The 23,485-nt window shown below is 36.7% G+C and overlaps 2 protein-coding genes across 4 annotated transcripts in view; both read left to right on the top strand.

Moving 5' to 3' along the window:
* RABGAP1 (RAB GTPase activating protein 1) overlaps positions 1 to 23,485 on the top strand; it is a 146,523-nt gene that overhangs the window by 70,732 nt on the left and 52,306 nt on the right. The window lies entirely within an intron of this gene.
* On the top strand, positions 3,562 to 8,394 carry GPR21 (G protein-coupled receptor 21). The gene is made up of 2 exons (XM_008583664.1): positions 3,562 to 3,646; positions 4,084 to 8,394. The coding sequence occupies exon 2, from the start codon at positions 4,480 to 4,482 to the stop codon at positions 5,524 to 5,526; it is 1,047 nt and encodes a 348-aa protein (XP_008581886.1). The 5' UTR covers positions 3,562 to 3,646; positions 4,084 to 4,479; the 3' UTR covers positions 5,527 to 8,394.

Below are 23,485 nucleotides of genomic sequence, written 5' to 3'. Positions count from 1 at the left end.
GCACTAAAATAATGTTAATTTATCGATGTTTAAAGCTCATTTTTACCAAATAATAAGTGATAGATAATGCCGTAAGTGAACCTTATGAATTTGAAGAACTGAGACTGATTCTTCGTCATATAGTAGTTAAGCCTCTGAAAAGGTTGGGAGAAGAATAAATATAATTTGAACAGTGTTTTCCTTTTTTTCCCTTTTTGCCTTGTTGCCATTTAAGTTCTGTCATTTTGTTATTTTAATTTATTATTTCATTATTTTAATTATATTAGGTTGAGCCATATAGAAGTTGCCATTTTTTGCAGGCCAGAAAATATTTAGCCAGAAATGAAATGGTTAAATATTGGCAGGTTCATATGGTTCCATCCAATTATACTCTTGTTCTGTAAGAATTTTTAACTGGGATTGTGAGGGTCTGTTTAAGATAGATTTGAATACCAAAGACTATCTGAAGGAATGTTGCTGCAATGACATAAGAAAAAGTGGAGCTGAGCCCCATGAAGTAGGCAAGTTTAGCCAGGCATCATCTTTTCTCACCAAATCAATATGACTCTGGGAGGACATCCTGATAACAAGTTTTTTTGTTAGCCTTACTAACAGCCTTATTTTTGCTCCCCACCTCCCATTATAAAAATAGTACATAGAAATAGGAAAGTTCAAAAAATATAGAAAGCTATAAAGAAGAAAATAATCCCACCGTCCAATGAAAAGTTTTTTAAAATTTGTTGTAGAGTTGATTTTTAATGTATTTCCTCCCAGTCATACACAGAAATGGTTGCTTTGCCTTCAAAAAAAAGAATATATCATGAGACCACTATTTTTAAAAGAAAATGTATATATAGATTTTTGTGAAAATATAGATTTACTACCTCCCCCAGTCATTAATAACTTGTCTCTTTTGAGGAAAATGTTTTTCTGTAATCCAAACCAAAATATTTAATTCTTGACTGATTCAATTAAATGTAGCTATCAGGTTTTTGTTTATTTGTCTTAGTTTTCTGTGAGTGTTTAGATTGTAGCCTCTAGAGTAGTTTTACTAAAATAGAGGTGAAGTTGAAAGAATTATTATTGTACTAATGATAGTAATGTAACCTTGTAGTTTTATTGAATTTTTATTGTATTTTTAATTCTTTCAAATTATCATCCAATATAATGTCTATTTTTATCAGCATAGCCATCTGGTTTTATACATGAGAAACCTGAGATATAGAGAGAATAAGTTACATGCCCACATTCATAAGTAGTAGAAAAGCCTGGACTCCTCCTGGCTTTGGTGAATGCTTTTTTGAAATTTATTTGAAATACAGTCACTCTGTATTTATTGAAATACAGTAACTCTCAGAAATCATTCCTTTAGCCATTGAATATTTTTTAAGCTCTCAATAAATTGGGTTCAATAATAAAGTCTATGGCAGGTGTATAGAATAGTGAATAACCTGATTTGGCTAGAAGAGGGCAAGGTGTTTAAAGGAGAAGTAGAATGGTGAGATCAGATTTAAAGTATGAAAAACTGAAAGGAGGAAATGAGTTTGAGAACCATTGTAGAAATAGATTCCCAGGACTTGGTGACTAATTACAGTACATCGAGGGAGAAAGTGGTCAAGATGATTTCTAAGTTTCATACTGGAGTGCCTGGGAAAATGTCAGGGAAAAAACGAGAGGCTTATTTGGTGGGAAAGATGTGTTTAATTTTGGACAGGCTGTGGTTGAAGTCTCTACAGGACATCCAGGTGGAAGATGTGTGACTAGTAGGCAAATTGTAGATGGAAAAGGGAGCTCAGGAGTGAAGTCAGGACTGGAGACCAAGGCAGAGAGATTATCTGTGTTGAGGGAATAATTGCTGCCATGTCATTCCCTCTTTCCAGGTACCTTCCCTTTTCATATGCATAGCCTCTGTGTATTTGAGTAGTACATGACAGCATTGTATCCAGATAGCTGGTGCGAACCTTAGAACTGTGCACTCACAGTAAGAGAAGGCACTTCAGGATTCAGAAGAGCCCAGCCTCAAGCAATGCAACATGAGATGGGGGGAAAACACTAGCTTTTTAGGGAGGCTTAAAATTTTAGTTTCATGAGCAGAAAGTGAGTAAAGGTGTCTGCTCCCCATGTGCTAAGTGTTGGTAAGCTTTTTATGTACACTTTATTTCTCAACAACCCCGTGAAATAGGGAATAGTATTCTCATTTCACAGATGATGAAACTGAGGCCAAGAGAGGCTAAGTAATATTAGAGCATGTGTTTGAACCAGATGGGTGTTTCTGTGATGCTATTGGTCTTTTTACTATGCCACATTTTATGTTTTCCAATGAGACCCATCAAATATTGCTATCAAGTTTAAGCTCAAATAGGTTTTTTAGTTCCTTGCCTTTGTGTATTAAGTACAGTGCTTCAGATTTAAAATATGATTTTTTGGATTCTGATTATGGGTTGCCATTTGCCAGCAATAAGAAAGCATGTGAATAAAACGAACAAAAAATGAAAGTTGTATCACATAATATATGTCGTCACTCAGGTGGACAGACCTCCTGGAATGCTTATAAATTCGAACATTTCTTTATTTTCTTTTACTCTATTGGGTATGTGGAACTTTATTTAGAAGGATGAATTCAAAGTTCAAAGATATCTGGGGAAAAAAATAGTAAAATTACACATTTTCACAGCACTCCACCCCTGATTAGCTGAAAATTGTCATTATTTATGACATTACCAGAAAAAACACATTTTAGGTAGGCAGAACCAAGATTGTGTGTTCTAAGATACAAAGGCTTATTTGTACGATGAAACTTTCTATAATTTTCAAGCCTGGGTAGAAATGGGTACATTTACTTTTCCATGTTTTGTTTGTATATTTCTGTACTGCTTTTCAGCAAACTAGAATAAAGAAATGGCATCTCAAAGCTAGAGGATAGTAGTGTCAAATTCAGGAACAATGTAGTTTCTCTTCTGTGTGTGTACTGTTTCTGCAGTATTTGGAATGGGTGATATTTTCTTTATTTTTCTCTTGGAAAACTGATTTCAAAATTCCTTAATATTGGCCAATGTCCAGGGAATCATGAGAGAGAAAATTAATGCTGAATATTTAGCCTTCTAGCTAGAATTTCTTATGTAGCTGAATTATGGTTCCTCAGTTGCCATGCACTGTAAACAATCTTCTTTAATATTGCTCTTTGTTGTTTGGGAAAATGCCACAAAAAAGTAGGAATTTCCCCTCACCATTACCCCTCTGGCAGTGTGTTTCAGTCTAATTCCTGACACTGTCCTGGTTACCACCCCTTCTCCTTGCTCTAAATTCTGCTTACCTACTAAAAGGGGGATTCCAGACAGACGAGGAAACAGCTTTCAAATGCTGCACTGCAGGCATACTAAGCCATTCCCCCAGTGTGCAGTCTGGAAGTGGGTGAGCTCCTCTCTGGCAATGAATTCTGAGTTGCTAAAGATGACAGAGTGTGTGCGCACATGCGTTTTCTTCCCCTCCCCCGTTCTTCCTATTCCCAAGCCCCCTCTTCTCCCTCTTTCCCCTCCTACTCCTTTATCCCCTCCCTCTGTGTCTCAGTTCTGCAGTATACAGGGCTGAAGCACATTCCTGCTTTGCAAGGCTTTCTGTTAAGGATGCATTGTGGCTTTTGTTTGGATTGCAGCATGCGGAATTACAGGTAACACTCTGAAATTGAGCTAAACAGTTAAATTCTGTTGAAATGTTTTCAAAGATGCAAAATATTGCATTGAAATCAATGAAGAAAATAAGTTATCTTGGCTAATTTTATTAGTGGTAATTGTAGTGAAATGTTTTTAGAAATGCTATAAGCAAATTCCTTTTCTCCCCCAAAAGGTTCAAATGAAAGGAAATGGGGGTGGATTGAGCTGACTGTGATTGATTTTTATTTTATGTTGATTTTGAAAGCTTGATGTTGCTGCTCCTCCTCTGTAGTGTAAGGACCAGTTGTTATGTGGGGTGCTACTGAAGGTAGCCATGAATATTGGTACCAGGAAGGGTGGAGTGGGAGGGGTGATACCAGCCTGAGCTGGCTAGGTTCTTTGATTAGGGCATTGGATGCGAAATGTAAAATGCTCTCTCCTTTTCTTCTATCAGCTGTTCAGAGGAGACTCATTACAACTCCTGCTGAAGCTCCTAATCTTCCTCCCTTCTCTTCTGCCCCTTCCCCCTACCCTCACTTGGCCTGAAGACGTTGTCCCCAGAGTTTGCCTTACTCCCCTGCTGCTATGTGTATGGTGAACCTGGCACTATGGCCGCGTCTGGGACTGGCCAGACAACTGCTGCTGGCTTTCCCTATTCCAAGAAGGATTTAAAGGGGAATTGTACTGCAGGCAATGAACCAGAGCAGCAGCATCGGGAGCTTGGGGACTAAGGCTCCTCTGTCATTATTACACACTTGCAGAGCTGACCGCAATGACAGCAGCTGCTCCTTTGAACTGTTGGCAGCAGCCAAGCGGCAGCATGAAGTGAGAGATCACTCCTGAGCTCAAGATGAACTCCACCTTGGATGGTAATCAGAGCCACCCTTTTTGCCTCTTGGCATTTGGCTATTTGGAAACTATCAATTTTTGCCTTTTGGAAGTGGTGATTATTGTCTTTCTAACTGTATTGATTATTTCTGGCAACATTATTGTGATTTTTGTATTTCACTGTGCACCTTTGTTGAACCATCACACTACAAGTTATTTTATTCAGACTATGGCATATGCTGACCTCTTAGTTGGAATAAGTTGCCTGGTCCCATCCTTATCACTCCTCCACTACCCCCTTCCAGTAGAGGAGTCCTTGACTTGCCAGATATTCGGTTTTGTAGTATCAGTTCTGAAGAGTGTCTCCATGGCCTCTTTGGCCTGTATCAGCATCGATAGATACATTGCCATCACTAAACCTTTAACCTATAATATGCTGGTTACGCCCTGGAGACTACGCTTGTGTATTTTCCTGATTTGGGTATACTCCACACTGGTCTTCCTGCCTTCCTTTTTCCACTGGGGCAAACCTGGATATCATGGAGATGTGTTTCAATGGTGTGCGAAGTCTTGGCACACAGACCCCTACTTCACTCTGTTCATCGTGATGATGTTATATGCCCCAGCAGCTCTCATTGTCTGCTTCACCTATTTCAACATCTTCCGCATCTGCCAACAGCATACAAAGGAAATCAGCAAAAGGCAAGCCCGCTTCAGCAGCCAAAGTGGGGATACTGGGGAAGTGCAGGCCTGTCCTGATAAGCGCTATGCCATGGTCCTGTTCCGAATCACTAGTGTATTTTATATCCTCTGGTTGCCATATATCATCTACTTCTTGTTGGAGAGTTCCACTGGCAACAGCAACCGCTTCGCATCCTTCTTGACCACCTGGCTTGCTATTAGTAACAGTTTCTGCAATTGTGTCATTTATAGTCTCTCCAACAGTGTCTTCCGAAGGGGATTAAAGCGCCTCTCAGGGGCCATGTGTACTTCTTGTGCCAGTCAGACCACAGCCAAGGACCCTTACACAGTTAGAAGTAAAGGCCCACTTAACGGATGTCATGTCTGAAGTGGCTCAGATATTGGGTCACTCTGTGTTTTTTTCTTTTTTATCTCTTTGTGTTCCTAGTTCACTAGGAAATCTGGGACAGAATAATTTGACTCTAAGCAATAGCAAACAAATGATCCATCCACATACCTTCTAAGTTTGCAGAAATGAATTTCAAAATGTGCTTCTGAATCAGAAGAATCATGATTATGAAGATAAATTGCTGTTGGTTCTAATTTTTGAAATGTCATGGAAATGACTACGTTCTCAGATTTGAACTGAAAAAAGCCATATCTAACATCTCTCTCCAGCTGGCATGACTGAACCTGGGTGTGAAAGGCATCGGCATTTTAAAAAATCATCATTTTCTTGTTGCTTTCTGTGTTCTTTCCAGCTATTTGAGTTTCATGTGCAATTGATTTCTTTTAAGGGAGTATTAAAATACAATGATGATTAACAGGGTTTAAAAAAAATTTTTTTTGTATGCCAAAGTTTAAGTACACTGAAAGTTTCAACATTGTCATTTAAAAAGCCAAATGTCTTATGTCTTATTTTCTTGAGAGAATTCTAAATAGGGTGAATAATGTGAATACTTAAACATTAATTTTAGAATTTTGCAATGAACCATGAAGCAAAAGTCCAATCAAATTATACAGTGTATGAAAAACTGAGCTACTTTTTGTTTCACAGAGATCTAAAGATATGTATGCATAGAAGTGGTTGTGTTGCAGTATTTTGCCCATGCCTTTCTGTATGTGTATGAGTACATTGAGAATATTTGAATTGAGTTGAATTTCTCTTTTACAGCAGAATATGTTTAAATAAGCTAAAAAATAATTAAGTGATAGGCTGATGGCTGTCAATTTTATTATGGTGAAAATATATAAAAATGTGTCTTAATGTTCTTGTTCTTTTTAATCCAAACACTTTTGAAATATTAGAACATCAGGGAGAAATGTGTCATAATTGAATCAGAAAATATAGTGTAGTATATTAAATCATTTTTTAAATGGAAGAGAATTAAGATGTTTTCTTTGTGATTAAATGGAATCAACTAATAACAGTAGCAACTAATTCTTTTTGAAAAGCATTTTTTGTTAGTGTTAAGCAATACACATTTGAAGGGGGGAAGGAGAAATTCTGGTTAATCTAAGTCTCTTTTATCGCTTTTCTCTTTCTGAAAAAAAATCCTTTGGCGTACATTTCTTTCCTTAACAGTTTTTTTTTTTTGGCCAAAGTACCAGTAAAATCTATAGGATTTTATTATTCTATAGAATTATCATTGAGAGTGATGTGTGTATGTAGTAGTGATGTTTTGTTCTTAAAAGTGATTATCTTTAGAGTAAGAAGTTTATTTTTCTACAAGGAGAGAAGGATTTCCAGCGGCTCCGGGCATGAGAGTATTTCCTGTACTTTTCTACTGGTTTTAATGTTTTGGAAATCTTCAGAGGACTTATGTGATCTCTGCCTTTGGCTAGATGTTGTAATTTGAATGTGGCAATGGTGTTCAATGAGATGGAAGATGGAAGAAACCCAAGGGACATGAGTTAAAGTGAATTTCTGAATTCAAGAAAGGACAGGGCTATTTATAACACAGGCAGATATCCTTTGGTTTTCCATCATGATGTTTGAAACCCTTCTCCCCTTTTTAAACAAAGGGCAGCATTCTTATGATGTTCAGTTTTAGACATAAATTTGATTTTAACCTCAAATATGTTCTATTTAAACTTTTTTTCATTTAAATGACTAAGTATTATTATATAAACATTCAAACTTCAGATTCTGGGTTTTCCCCAAAAGCTTTCTTGCTCTTTATATTTAGTGTTAGCAAATTGGTTCTAGGGTGTTTCAAATTTAGAATTCATACTGAAATTGTAAGTTATGTTAAAAATGACTTTGTTAAATTGCCATTTCAAGTGGAAACTCTTTTGTGCTGGATTCTGAAGAATAGTTGTATTGGACATATTTCCCCTTTTAAGTGGTACAGATCTAAAAAAACCAAAATTTCCCTTTTTTTATGTATGATGGAGAATGTAACTTGTTTAGATTTGTAGTTTGCTTATGATTTTTTAGTTTAGTAAATACAGGAAACTTAAATAGTTAATTGTTGTAGAAAATTGCTATTACATCGGTAGGTTTTACTTTCTTTGGGAGCTGAGCCCTTTTAATTTTTTTCTCCAATAGGGTTCCATCTTTTGAGAAGGGAAAAGAAAAGATACCTGTTTTAATTTTTTGATAATGGCTAATCAAGCTGGTCTTTTAATGACTGCAAAGACAACTCTTTTAATAAGAACTTTTGTTAATAAATGTTTACATTCTTAGTACCAAATTCAGATTTTATTGGAGGCATTTTTTTCCACATTAGCATCTCTATTAATGTGTCAGCTCAGAGCTAAAGTAGAAACTAAATAGATATAGTAATTGCAAAGAAAAATAGTCTCCCCTTGAATTTGATTAATATCAGGTCTTTCCAGTTTCTTCCACTATTAATAATATGCGATTATTCTCACATTTATGTCCATACCGCCTTCTTATTTTATTTGGTTCTATGTGTGTGTGTTGGGGAGAGGGAGTGCATCTGGACACAGTCCTCCAATCTTCGGTGGTTGGGGGCATTTTCTTATAATACATTTGGCGAGTTTGTGTTTAACTAATCTTTTCATCCTGGCATGTTTAATGCAACATTTGATGATGTTTGGTTTGAATACCAATCTGACTAGTTCAGAACGAGAATTATATTTTTAGACTCAATTACCTTGGCTTTGGCAGGATAGCTCATTTGACTTTATATGGTATGTGACTGGTATCAGAGGAAGCATATGCTTTTGGTGATTGTGTTGAAATTATTTCATATTAAACTTTAAAATAATATACTAATTGTTGTCATTTGCAAATTAGTTGTCTGTTTTTATGCATACTTTCAGATAGGTGTGTTTTTTTCCTCTTAAAAGTGGAAAAGAATTACAAATGGACTAGGTCTCCATTTTAGTGAGAGTACTATCTTACACCAGAATGGATATTTGAATTTTTTATGGACCTGTTGACTCTTACCCAAAATTCTATTTTGGAAAAGGTTTTCTTTAAGCTTTATTGCTGGATAAATTCTTTCTGAGCCTTTTATAATGGCTTTTTACTTGAATTACTGCTCTCAATGTTGTGGGGGGAGGTGCGCAGCTGGCTGGTATAGGGATTGAACCCTGGATCTTGGTGCTACTAGCACTATGCTCTAACCAACAGAGCTAACCAGCCAACCACATTCTCAATATTTTAAGGATTGAGAAAACTTGAATTTTTGTACTATAAATGTGTTCTCCACCTCTTTGAACTTGAAAATAAAGTGACAGGGTTATAGGCTCCCAGAAGTGGAATGGTTTTCTGGGAGGGTTTCCTTAGTTTTTCAGGTTTGTTTGAAAAATCTGCACAGTTACTTTGTAGGAAATATCTTAATTTCACTGACTTTATTATTATTATTTTTTGTATCACAAGAGATTTGTGAAATAAATTATTGGCAAACCAGAATTTATTGTCATATGAGCATATTTTAGGAAGTTTAAGGATAGGAGAATCATGACACTATGAGAGTGTCTTTATAAATCATTTTATGTGTTGATTTTGCATAATTTTTCCATTTCAGGAAGAAAAACTAAATACAAGTATTTATATTAAATGTACGTACATTATATTAAATGTACGTACTATTAATATTATTTTACAGACCCTGGGAATATTGTAGACATTTCTTTTTTTTTTTTTTTTGTCTTTTTCCGTGTCCGGCAACGGATCGCAACCCTCAGTGTCGCCCCCGCACCGGACCGGGACCGGCAACGGGACCGCAACCCTCGGTGTTGCTCCCGCGCCTCGCTCAGCCAGTGAGCGGGAACTGGTCTGTATGTGGGATCCAAACCCTCGGGCGGGAGCGCCGCCGAGCTTCCCAAGCGGTGCACTATCCAGTGCGCCACCGGGCCGGCCCGTAGACATTTCTTATGGCTGTAAATGAGCAAGCCGCTTCTCTAAGCACTTAACTTTTTCTATAAAAGGAGATAATGATCCATGTACGTACTATTAATATTATTTTACAGACCCTGGGAATATTGTAGACATTTCTTTTTTTTTTTTTTTTGTCTTTTTCCGTGTCCGGCAACGGATCGCAACCCTCAGTGTCGCCCCCGCACCGGACCGGGACCGGCAACGGGACCGCAACCCTCGGTGTTGCTCCCGCGCCTCGCTCAGCCAGTGAGCGGGAACTGGTCTGTATGTGGGATCCAAACCCTCGGGCGGGAGCGCCGCCGAGCTTCCCAAGCGGTGCACTATCCAGTGCGCCACCGGGCCGGCCCGTAGACATTTCTTATGGCTGTAAATGAGTCATTTGGCTTCTCTTCAAAATTTGGGTGATAAAAGGGCATCATGATATGACAAAAATGAACTTTGAACTGATAACCAAAAATATCTAGGTTTCTGTATAATTAACTAGTTTTGTAAATGAGGGCAAGCTGCTTCTCTAAGCACTTAACTTTTTCTATAAAAGGAGATAATGATCCCTTTACACCTCATAGGGTTACTTTGAGGATTGAATTAAATGAAATAGATGTGAAAGTACTTTGTAAATTGTAAAGGACTTTGCAAATAAAATTGATTACTGTTATTTGTATCTGCCATGTTTTTACATGTAAGGAAGCCATATGTCATGATGTACTCCCACACATTAAGGTCTTTGAAGCTCAATGCTAGATCACTATTCCATGCTACTTAGCAATGTCAGACCTGAGAAGAGAAGTAAGATAAATCCTCACCTTTCTAAAATGCCAGTAGCCTTAAACTGCAAACTCACTGAAGGCAAGGGACAGTGTCTTGATATCTTTATTCCCAAAATGTAACATAGGACCTGGCTCAGGGCAGAAGTTTTAATAAATTTCACAGAATGAATGAATGACTTTAATTATTACTTCTAGTCACCAGCATTCTTCATTCTATAGGGATTATAGGGCAGTGATGTTCAAAAGGTAGTCCAGAGCCCCATAAGCAACCTTCCATTTGGTCTACACCATTCTAGACTCTAAATAATAAATGATATCTCTTTTTAGTACCAAAAGACTAATGTGGGAATGTGAGTGCTCTATATGCTAGGTAACTTCACTTCTGGAAACCCCATAGCCTTGGCCCAGGGAGATTCAGGCAGTGCTATCAAATTGCCAATTTCTCACAGCATGGATAAGAAATATGTAGTTGGATTATACCTTCTTGGCTCTGAATCCAAATAAGGGAGGCTGTAAAACCAGTCACAAGGGTACAGGAGCTATAGAAAGCCTTGGTGAAAGAAACTGTTGTAATTATGTGCTTTTGCTTCATCTCCCTTTCTCTACAAGTTTTCTAGCTCTGTCTTCCCTTCCTTCCTTTTCTTAACATTCTGTTGTCCTGTATCCAGAAGGAAGTATTTTAAATGACACTGGCATAGCGTGTGGGAAATTGGAAGACCAGTGGCTTTTAGGGAAAGTTTAGGCAACAATTGGGAAACACTTATCCAGCAAGCCTTGCTGTGTGCCAGGAACTACAGCTGACCTCAGAGAGGAATCTAAAGAAGTATCATCCCTTTCTTGTAGAACTTCATAGTCTTTAGATGTTTCATGTGGAAAAAAATCTCTGATTATCTGTCTTCAAGAAACCTCATAAAGTAACTTTATCCAGTGGAATTTACCAAGGACTCCTGATGGGACACTCAGAGAGTCTGTTTCTTGGGGTCAGTTTACATGATGCCAATGTGTGAAATCATAATGTCAATTTATTAGTTTTAAAGTAAGAAATAGCAGTTGGGAGGTGTCTTTCTATATTGGTAGATCCTTATACACTAAGCCCAATGTCCAGTGTCCACAATCAGAAAAACCTTGTCTTTGGGATCATAATAAAAGTTGAAATCTTCTCTGCTTCCAGTACTGACCAACCTACCTTCTAATTGACATATTATTTCTTTAGTTCAACTAACTTCTTTGTTATTTGTCCTTTAGTCAATTTCCTTGCAAGACTTAGTAGTCTTGCAATCCTGCAACTCATTCTTTCTCTTTAAGGTAGTTTTATATCACTGGTCTTATCTTTTATCATGAAAGATACTGGTTTTAGAATTTATTATTCACAAGGCAGCCTTATGCCTTTATGTTAGTTCCAGGGAGCAACTCATACTGTTTTTTATGTAGTGCCTTGTTGGAAAAGCAAGATATATGAAAACACCTATAAAATGAGTAGTATCAGTCAGATAATTATGGCTGAGATAGTAAGTATATAGAATGTCAGATCATGTTTAGCAAGAAGGTGGGGAGGGGCAGTTGAATTGGAAAGGACCTTACAAATTGTTTGGTCTGATGCTTTTATTTTATATTATAGACAGGAAACCAGCAGTGTCCACGCATCTATTTATGATAATACCCAGACTTCTTGCTTCCTAATCCATTGCCTTTTTCTAGTAGACCATGTTGCTTTTGCAGAGGAGTTAGAATTTGGATTGACTCAGCCATGCTGTATGGCAGTGTATTTGTGTGTAATACTAGGTATAGGAAGCACGAGCAACAATGTGTTAGTATTAATTGAGGCTCATATGTATCAGGAGAATTTGATAAACTTTATCTTATTTAATCCTTCCAAGACTTTATGAACTGGTGGCTATTAACCCCATTATATAGATTGGGAAACTGAGGTTTAGAGCTGCCAGAGTCACCAGTGTATAGGTGGAAGATCTGGGATTCAAACCCAGGTCTTCCTCACTCCAAAGCCTACATTTTTACCTCATTTAATTCTCACAGCACACTATCAGATAGTTATTTTAATTTCCCCATTTTACAGGTGAGGAAACATAGGCTTAGAGAGGTTAAGAAACTTTTAAGATTACACATATACTAAGTGGTATGACTTAAAACCATAAAACCATTTCTTTGACTATAAAGCTTTGTGTCCTTTACCAGTATATAAGCTAACTCTTAGGCATGAAAAACATGACAGACTGCCTCTTGAATATGCATATTTGTTTCTGTTAACTCCACTACAAAGAATGGCAAAGGTATAATGGACAAAGAGAAGGGGAGCAGAGATGATGGCAGATGAATGTCAATAGATTTCTGGGATGTAGAAACCCAGTGCACAAGTGGTGATGGACTCAGCAGAATTGACAAAGCTGAATCTGAATCCTAAAGTCAAGGGAGGAGGAGGGGCAAAAAGAAGCAAGTTGATTTGTCCATTGAACCCAGTAACTACATTGGAATTGGATTCCCAAGATGCCCCTACAGTAGTATGAAGGAGAAAAAAGAAGAATTGATAGAAAGTTTATATAAGGAACATTCAGTCACTATCACCCTCCACTCCTCTAACCCACCCCACCTTGATCCTCATCCCCAGCTGGCCCAAGCATGCAGCTAGTTTTTCACCATCTCAGCAGATGAGAGATTTACCCTTTGGAGAAGTTGAACCATAGACACTCTGGATGCCAGGCATAGCTGAGGATGAGACTGAGGTATCTGTTGAAAACATGGGAATTAAGAGAAAGTCTGTATGTTAAACAATCAGCCCCCTTGTTCCACTATACTCCCAGAATGCTCTCAGCCAGTCTAGAATCTTCTAAACAGGAGGTTAGAGAAGTCCATTCTGAGGACTGACATTCCAGGGCTCACAAATAAAACAGTGGTATTTCTTGCTCAGTCACCTTAAGGTGATGCCCATCAGTCAGCAAATCCCACCTATTCATACAGAGCTTCCAATTACTTTTTTATTGCTTTTCTTTTAATATTAACAGACAGCCAGAGATCACTGGGTTTGTGAGAAATGCTTCTCACATAAAATACAGGGCCCTAAACAAACAAACAACAAAAATCAGAGGAAGCAGAAACAATACAGGTAGCTGAAGCAGACTTCCAAAAAAAATTCAACTGTAATATTCTCAGAGAAGATTTTGCACCCATTAAAGGGGAACGGGATGCTGTAAATATGAACAGGAAGAGAACAAGAAAGCGCTCTTGTAATTTAAAGCATAATAAGACATTTTAAAAAATCAAGACATAAGTTGAAGATAGTGAAAGATAGGCCAGATAGAAAATAGTAGATGAAAAGCAAGACAGTTAAGAAAGCTCAATATCTAATGGGATTTTCAGAAACAGAATAGAGAAAAATAAGGGAGGAAATTCTCAAATATCCCAAGAAAATTTTTCAGAACTGAAGGATTTGATTTCCATAATGAAAAGTCCCAGTTTAGTGTAATAAAAAGACTTACATGATGGCAAGTCAATATAACCTTTCCGAACACTGGCAATAAAGAGAAATCTTAAAAGCTTCTTGATTTGGGGGAGGAATGGGAGAGTGGACACATACAAAGTATAGGGATTTGTATGGCTTTGGACATTTTTTTTTTTTGAGAGTGGAAGATAATGGGGAATAACTTCAACATTTTGAGAGGAAGTGATTTCCAACCCAGAATTTTATGCCCAGTCAAAATATCATTCAAGTGTGAGGGTAAAATCAACCCATTTTGAGATATGCAGGGTCTCAAAATATTCACCTACCTTTTATACTTTCTCAGGAAGTTACTGAAGAATATGCTTCCCCAGAATGTGGGAGGAAACCAAGAAACCCAGGATACAGAGTCACCAACACAGGAGAGTGGTTAAGGGAATTCCCACAGGAAGAAAGCCCTAGGACAGCTGAGCAGGAGACCTAGAGAGCAGTTACTCTAAATTGGAGCAGGGAGAAGGAAGGCACTAGGAGGTATGTCTAGGAGAAAATAATTGGGATTTTGACTATATTGAGAGAAATTTATGGTTCTGTCAGATATTCAGGGGAAGAGTTAATAATAGATACATAGAAAACCAATGAAAAAGGGGCCAGCCCCGTGGCTCACTCGGGAGAGTGCGGTGCTGGTAGCACCGAGGCCGCAGGTTCGGATCCTATATGGGGGTGGCCGGTGCACTCACTGGCTGAGCGTGATGTGGATGGCACCATGCCGAGGGTTGCAATCTCTGTACCGGTCAAAAAAAAGAAAAAGAAAAGAAAACCATTGAAAAGGGAAAAAATAGGCAATTAAGAACTTCAGAAAAAGATAGGAAATTAAAGAAGGAAATCGAATCAGGACATGCTGTGATTCAGTTATGAATAGTATTGATTTAAACAAAAATGGTAGCAAAACTATGTTGAGAGGATGAGGGAGGAGGAGGGACAAAACGAAGCAAGTTGATTTGTCCATTGAACCCAGTAACTACATTGGAATTGGATTCCCAAGATGTCCCTACAGTAGTATGAAGGAGAAAACAGAAGAATTGATAGAAAGTGTGTGTGTGTGTGTTGGTGGAGGGGTATGTAACAGGGCCACTTTATCATCTTCCACACTATAAAGTCTGAAGCTAATATCTAAAATGGAAAAACGCAGAAAATAGCGATTTAAGCATTTTATTCAGAAATTTGAAGAAAAACCACTAGAAAAAAGAGAGAGATGGAAATTGTTGCCTCTCAGAAGGAAAGTGTAAGGAGTGAGGGGTATTTCATTGTGAGCTTTGTGTTATTTTTTATGAAAAGCAGAGACCACATTTAGGAAAAGGCAAGTGAATTTTAAAAGAAATAGAGGGAAACCAGGGAGGAACTATAGGTTTAGAACATTATTACTTAAGTGGGAAATGAGGGCATAATAACACTATATTACCTGTGGCCCTTTACAGAGCAATTTTCTATTCATCTCACTTCATCCTCCTGGAAAGACAGACAAAGTCAATATTATTGTCCTTTGTAAAAGGACAAAAAAGTCTTACAGCCCCCAAACTCCATTCCCACAGTTGTAAATTGTGGAATATAAGACCTTTTTGGTTTAGGTTGTTTTTTTTTTTCCCCCCGGCTGGCCAGTATGGGATTTAATACAAGACCAGGCATTATGCGATCATGAGAGGAATGCAAAGTGCTGAGTGGTGTTCGAAAGGGAAGGTGCATATTAAATGGATTTTTCTTAGAAGGCAGTGTATGAGATGAGCTAGGCCCCAGGTATAGTAGGATTTCTATAGTCTAGTTCTCCTCTTTACCCCATCCCCCTCCTTGAATGAGATGGACATGAAGTATCCAGCTGGATGGGATCAAAGGAACCCAAAGGATCAAAAGACAAGACCCTAATAAAGTGATCTATAATTTATCAAACAATACATGATATGAGAAAGCCCTTTGCAGAGTAAAAAGCTTATCTTTATGTTAAATTACCATGATTATAATCACTTAATGAAAGATTTATTGGCTTGTTACAAAAGGATTGTACTGGCTTTGAGCAAAATACAAAAGTAATAGTCTTTTCAAAGTAAAGCTTTAAATTCTGTGTCTATAAGCTTTCAACAAATACTTATTGAATTACTAAGACAATATTTTGGGGAGAAAGGAAAAGTTACAGCATTTAGACAGCATGATTTATTTCTGAAATGTCTTCCAGAAAAACTGAGGAAACCCCCACTGCCAAAGCCATTTATTTATAGCTAGACCAAAACAAAAAAATTTAAGAAGACCATTTGTGGGTCTCTGGCCTCACTGGCCCCTGGGGAACAGAATCTGACTCAAATCTTTTTTCATTTTTAAAAGTCAACCTTCTTCATGATGTGATATTTGTAGGAAGCGAAACCATTCCTACTTAGGTTATGTCAGCATTATGTACTGTTAACATCGTTGTATTGAGGATGTACCTTGTAGCCTATAGAGCATTGGAAATAAAGTCAAAACAAAATTTCAATCCTAGTTCTGGCAGTTAATTAGGTAATCTTAATCTGTCTGAACTTCAGAAGGATCCTCAAGATCAGATGCAAGTTACATTAATAGTAAGGCTCTTTAAGTTGTTACCGTTAGTGATTACTTGATATTCTTGGATCTTTTTTTTTTTTTTTCTCTCTCTCTCTCTCTGAGGTAAAGAGGAGGATAGTGAAAAGAGCATGGATTTTTGGAGTCTCTGGCCCTTGGTTTTCTGTCCCTTAAAATGTGATAATACCCTCTCATAATTATTGTGAAAATTAGATTCGGATACATCTAAAGTATATAAAATTGTGCTTGGTGACATCACAGAAACTCAGTAAAAGATTGTTGCCATTATTTCTTTGTCACACAGAGGTCAGAATTTCCCAGTGATTTCCAGGACCTAAAAATTGGCACATACCCTTAGAGGAAAGGTCTTGAGTGAATGTGGCATGGTGTGCTTCCTTCTCTGAGGGATCATGAATCCCTCAAGTCCTGCCTTCATGCTTTGCTCCAGTTCCTTCAAACTGATGTTTTCTGTGTTTTGTTCTGCTTTTATAGTATGTTCTTAAGGAGGGTTAGTCCTATACAATTCTTGGACATTACGATATGCATACAGTATTTAAATGTACTTCATCAAGGAAGAAATCATTGGGGATTACAGTGAGAGCTTTAATAGTTTAGAGGTGGAAAGGAAATTTAAGATTGAAGTGGTAAAGAGGTGTCACTTTGATTGAACTTTAAAAATGAGTTGGTCTTAGGAGGAAAATATAATTTTGGCAGATGGTATTTTAAGGTTCAAAGGCCTGAGGAAGAGGGGCCATTTATATACTTAAGAATAAAGAGACCATGTAATCTATAGTAATTAAAAGTATGTGTTTGGGAGGCAGACAGACCTGGGTTTGAATTCTAGCCCTGCATCTTACTAGCTGTGAGACCTGGGGCAAAGTACATAATCACTCTTAGTCTCGGTTTTAACTGGTAACACTGTCTCATGCAAGTATTATGAGGTTTAAATGTAATGTGTTTAAAGTTCTGAGCACTGTGCTTGGCACGCAATAAGCACTCAGTACTTGTTAGATGGTGCTGCTGTCTTCCTTGTAAGTAGAGTAGCATGGATGGAGCAGAGGTTTCAGGTTGAGGTATAATGGAGAGTAAAGTCAGAAAGATAAATTGGTGATAGCCAGCCTGGAATAAATGGCTAAGGGACTTGGTTTTAATTAGGAATTGGAGATAGACTTGAGATTTTTGAGTAAGTGAATGACATGAATATAGAATCCTAAAGTGACAGAGCTAGAAAATCCCTTATGTGTCATAATATGTACTCCTCCTTTCACAAAAGGGGAAGGGAAACCCAGAGTAATGACAAAGTTAATTAGACTCAGTCATGCCACGAGAGTAAGTCCAAAGGATTGTTCAGTGTTTGTCAAGTGCTTAGAAAATAGGAGTTTTCAGCAGTTTGGAAAAAAGGAAACAAGCGTTCAGATTTTGGTTTTTGTTAAGTAAAATAAATAAAAATAGTCTTGCCATTGGTACTAACAACCAAACGAAGATTTGAGGGCTCTCTGGTTAGCTCAGTTGGTTAGAGAATGGTGTTACAACTCCAGGGTCAAGGGTTCAGATCCCCATACTGGACAGGAATAAAAAAATAAGTAAAAATAAAAAATCTTAATTAGATTAAAAGTTCTCTTTATCACTGGTAGCAACCTCAGAAATGTTTGTTGAGGAAGTAAAAAACCAAATATGATGGGTGGTTCTAGAATAACTTTATTGGTATTTATAGTATTTGAACTTTCTAGTGAGATTGAAGAGTGAAGTTTGTGCTTAAATAAAATTGAAGATCACAGGTTGTCCGGTAACTTTTAAAGTTGCCGTTTCCCAGGAATTTTAAATAGGAAAACGTAGAAAGAATTTAATTCCAGGAGAGCTCTTTAAGGCATTACTGCATAGATATTAATAAACTTTGGTTGAAATTATTTCCTTGGTTAAGAGAAAAAGGTCTACTTTACTTGTAGCTTTATACTTTATATATTAGTGATGTGCTGATAAGTTTTTTTACATTAATAGAAGAAAGATCTAATTTACTTATATCTTTACATGTTGATGATGAAATGAAAGCTTTTAAATATTTAGAATTTTTTCACAATTCTTTCTAAGATTCTTCAGTAGAAAAATGAAAACCTTAAATATGATTTTTCTTATGTTTTTGGGCTCAAGAAAACATCATTTTTGCCTGAGAGCTATATAAAAATGTATAATTAAAATAAATGTTGAACCCCAAAATATATACCTACAACCTGTGAATATGCATATGAACACAGACCTCTTTCAGAATTCTGAGTGCAGTTCAGCAATTCACTGATGGAAATGTTTTGTGACCAATATCATTAATTGTTACAACAGCAAAAAATTGCCATAGAATTGTAAAGTTATGTTTTAATATAGCTAGCCATTTTACGGCAGCTGTATATTTTTGCTGAATAGGCACACTTAAATCTCTGACCTAAAACTTGTTATTTTCAGAAGAAATTAACTTTTTAAAGTAAATCCAAGTTTTGTTAAGCATTATGAAACATTTGTAAACATTTTATTGGAAATCATAATTTAATCTGTTAGTTTGGTTACATAAAAATATAACTTCAGGAGTGTGGCACTTGATCATGTGTGTATTGTGTGTGTTGTGTATTTATTACTGGTGATTTTGACAAGATTTTATTCTTAGCATATAACACTTTACAAAATCTTTGAGCAAATTATATGTATAACAATACAATTGGTATTAAGCTATATTAAGCTGTACTAAGAAAGCATTTGATAGGAGTTTCACTCAGTAATATAAAAATAATACCGTTGAAATAAGTATTTGGAAGTCATCACAGTTATCAGGAACATTTGTTCGGAATATGACTATGTATATATTAATTTTGTATCTTCTAATTTAGCTGACTCATAAATTACCTCCTCCTTCTCACCACCACCAGCTTTTTACAAAGAGTGACACTTTGTGTGTTGACTTTTGTCAGGTAACAGTTCTTGAGTATTTCCTGCTTCTTGGGCCTCTCCATGGTGGATTACTGTGACAGAGAATCAACAATAGCAAAGCAGGAAAAGGTTGATAGTGCGGTTAGCATTTATGCCTTATCTATACATGATTTGGGACAGTTTTGCCGAACATTGAATAATTTTCCTGTGGGAAACTTGAGCCCTAAAAGGAAATGAACATGGCTAAAGGGCTGCGTATCACATGGGATTTAGATTTATTTTTAGAAAGGCACTATAATACCATATTTGGATTGAAACAATGTGATAGCAGTATGTTATTTTATTAAATACAGAGCCATCTTTTCTGATTGTATGCTATAGATTCAACATAGTACTTAAGAGGATACTTCAAAAAGTAACTTTTCAGCTAATACAGTTTCAAAGGATGAAAGTTAGAGGTACTTCCTTGGCAAACATTTCTAGAGCAGGTTTATTGAGTCTGGTTTCTGTAATGAAGATTCTGTGGTAGTTCACTGATTACAGTACGTGGTTATCTTTTTGTTGCATGTTTGGGGTAAGTTGTTTTATTTTGGGGGAAGAGAAAAGAGAATAAAGAAGGAGTAGAGGCATTTGGAGTTGTGATAGTTATTTGATTGTCTTGAAATGGAAGTGCTCCTTACTAAATGAGACAATAATAATAGAGAAACTTAAATGGATTTTTGCCTCTGAAAAATGAAACTAAGATAATCAGCCAAGGTATTTCATATTGAGCTCTACAGTGTTTTGGTTAGTATGGTTCACAGACTAAAAAACAAAACTACTCGCTCTTATTGCATCATTTATATTTTAAGTGTCAATTTTTCTACTACTGACTTATCTTGTTTATAATTTCATCTGGTTAAAATACATTATGATGTTGATAACATACAATAGATTTCTTAATTGCATATCCCCTACAGGGCACTAAGTCCCAAACAGGAAACTTGCCAAATACACATTTTGTCCCTTGGCTTTTCTCCCTAGGTTGGAAGTATGCCAGCATCATAAATATCAAGTCTGGTGGGAAGGAGCTACCCCTGATGTGCCACGCCTTATGCCACCTGCTTTCCATGCAGTATCTCATGTGCTTATCATAAACTCTGTAAGGCAGGGACTATTGCATAGATTTTACATATACGGATATTAAGGTTATATTAGTTAAGTGTCTTGCCCAAGGTCACACAGATTAGTTAAGTGGGAATGGCAATATTCAGAAACAGAACTGCCTGACCCTCAAGTGTTTGTTCTATCCATTACATTGTGGTCTCAGGTAGAGCACCTAAATTCTGTCTTCTCCATTCCCTGTCAAAGTCCACCTCCAGTCTCCACACAGTTGTGGCCAGATTCTGAAATGCCTTCAGTTAACCTCCATGTTCATGGAAATCTAATTCCTGTCTGCTCTGTGCTTGTGTGGAGCTTTGGAATGGAGATTTTAAAACATTAATTACTGAATACCTGTATAATTTTTCATTTATTTAAAATGTAGAGATCAATTTCCTATCTCTTTTTGGTCCAGATTTTGAATTCTGTTATTAAGTGTTAATCAATTACAGTAATTTTACTGTTAATTATGGTTGTTGCCTGCAAGAGCAAATCACCAGGATAAATATACAAAGCAATATCTACCCACAAATCCAGTTTCTAATAAAATCCCTGCTATTGCATTATTGTAGAAGAATAGCACTGCTGGACAGAGAGATCCCAAGGTTCCTAGCTGAAAGGAAAATACAGATTTGAAGAGCAATGGCGCTAGCCATGTAGGGACAGTAAAAATGTGTTTGCATGGGTATGCATATGTTATGTTCTTGAAAGCTAAATTTAAGATGAAGGTATTTTTGTACTGTCAATGTTATGTGATCCCATCAATCAGATGTTTATTTCTAGAATTCTTGTTGATTTGACTATGAAGTTGATTTGAGGGGCCTTAATTTGTTTTATACAAATATACTTCATATTACTGAGGTATTATGGTACTTTATTAGAATATTCATAATTCAACAAAATAGGAAAATGCAAATAAGAAATAGATTTGGAAAAATAAAGATATTCAGGAAGATAATACATACACAGATATATAGGCTATCACATCCTTTGTTGTATAAGATTGGGCAGGGGATTTGATTCTGGGCTTCCAAAGCAAAAATGGACATTGGATCATTTCCATCAGAAAAAAGTATGCATAATTCTTTAGGAGAAACCATTTTTGATAAGGACATTGAGTAATATGGTTTGGAAGTGTCCTCACTACCCTGGTTTCTATAGCAGGTTTTTTTGCTTGCTTGTTTATTTTAATAAGGTCACAAAATATGCTAATACCTCAGTTTAGTGAAGATGGTTCTGTAAGAGGCCAAGATATTGTGGGCTGAAAATACGTCTGTCTAGTCGTCACCCCTAATTAAAGAGTAAAACCCAGAAGATTTAAAATAATACTGATTTTTTTCTTCTTTCTTTCTTAATATCTGAAATGATCAAGATAGATACATGTTGAAGGCCACCTAACACTTAGGGAAATGCCTTTTCTTTGAATAACTTATAGAAGGGCCATGTGTTGAGATTTTATTCACTTCGTTTTTATGTTTAAACTCATCATATATTTCTCTGTCTACATGTTATTAGGGCCTAGTTATTTCAGTTTTTTCATAAACACTGAACAGACATCATCCAAGGAAGCATTTTCATATGAGCCAAAAGAAAAAGGCCATTTTCAAAGTCTGGGTCTTTTTTTTTTTTTTTTTCCTTTTTGTCTTTTTTACTGACCGGTAATGGGATCGCAACCCTCGGTGTCGCGCCCGTACCGGGGACCGGCAACAGGATCGCAACCCTCGGTGTCGCACCCGTACCGCGCTCAGCCAGTGAGCGGGAACCGGTCTCCACATGGGATCCGAACCCTCGGCGGGAGCGCCTCCGCACTCCCAAGCGGCGCACTCTCCAGTGCGCCAGCGGGCCGGCCCAAAGTCTGTGTCTTTTTTATTTTAGTCATAAGAGTCTAGAAGAGAAAAGCGTTTTTTTATATATTAGGAATTAAAATGCTACTCACTACTGATGAGAATATTTTCACTTTTACAGTATATTTATTTGGATTAAGAACATGAGCTAAAGAGCCAGACTGGTTGGTTTCCAGTCCCAGCTCCCCGCTGTCTAGCCAAGTGCTTTAACTTTTTTCCTCATGTGTCAAATGGCAGAAATAATAGTTCCCACCACAGAAGGTTGTTAAGATAAATCTATATGTTATTATTACTTAAATACTTATTTTTAAGTCTGTGAAAGTATATTTGTCATAGGAAATTTCTTTTCGATAAGTAGCTCTGGACCTTATTGTGTGTCATATGTACCCTTGAGAATTACTTTGCTCAACAAGTATTTATTGAGTGTCTACTGTGTATCAGGCACTTTTCTCCAGGCTGGAGATAAACATATACCAAACAGAAATCTCTGCCCTCATGAAACTTAACATTCTAGGGAATCTGTTAAAAAGCCTTGTTGAACACTCTTAGAAAAATACACACAAAACTTTGCATACAATGTCAGAGAATTTATGGTAGCTGGTATGTCTGTTTATTAAATCTCAGGCTAAGAATTCTATAAATACCTTCTTTTTATTTTGTCAGAATTCCTGTGAGGCATTCCTTAAGATGGGTACAGTATTTGATTTTAAAAGATAAGAGACGAAGTAATTATTACTGTTTTTCTTTATAACTTTTTTGGGCTCTATCAAATTACAAGTGCTATTAGATATGAAATGACCAATTGAAATTAAATTTCCAGATCTTGCAGATTTTTATAGGACCATCTTGGCCTTGCCCAAACATTAGAACATCTGTTCTCATAATCTTTATTTTTCTCACTTAATCAATTCTACTTCCAAAAATATGAAATGAAATTCCAAATGACAATAGTGATATGCAATTAAATCAGAATGATTTTACCACAGGGAGTTTTTCAGTCTTCATTTATTCACTTTAAAGCATAGCACCCCTTCAGTTTCATTTTCCTTTTTGTGGGTTTTTATCCCCTCTGTTTAGGAGATTTTAAAAACTAAGTCTTCTGGGTTGACTCCTTAGCTCAGTTTGTTAGAGCACAGCCCCGTAACACCAAAGTCACGGGTTCGGATACTGTTACTGGCCAGCCACCAAAGGGAGAAAAAAAAGTTCTAAAAGTGAAGTCTTTAGAAATCACTTCTGACAAGCCATAGCAGACTTTTTTTTTTTTTTTTTTTTTTTTTTTTTTTTTTTTTTTTTTT

Source organism: Galeopterus variegatus, unplaced genomic scaffold (genome assembly GCF_000696425.1).
Source record: "Galeopterus variegatus unplaced genomic scaffold, G_variegatus-3.0.2 Scaffold2992, whole genome shotgun sequence".
Lineage (NCBI taxonomy): Eukaryota > Metazoa > Chordata > Mammalia > Dermoptera > Cynocephalidae > Galeopterus > Galeopterus variegatus.
Note: the sequence above shows the minus strand (reverse complement) of the source record. Positions and strands in the feature narration are given on the sequence as shown.

What these genes read in the sequence shown, in the direction of transcription:
- GPR21 (XM_008583664.1), top strand. Translation starts at nt 4,480, where the DNA reads ATGAACTCCACCTTGGATGGTAATCAGAGCCACCCTTTTTGCCTCTTG.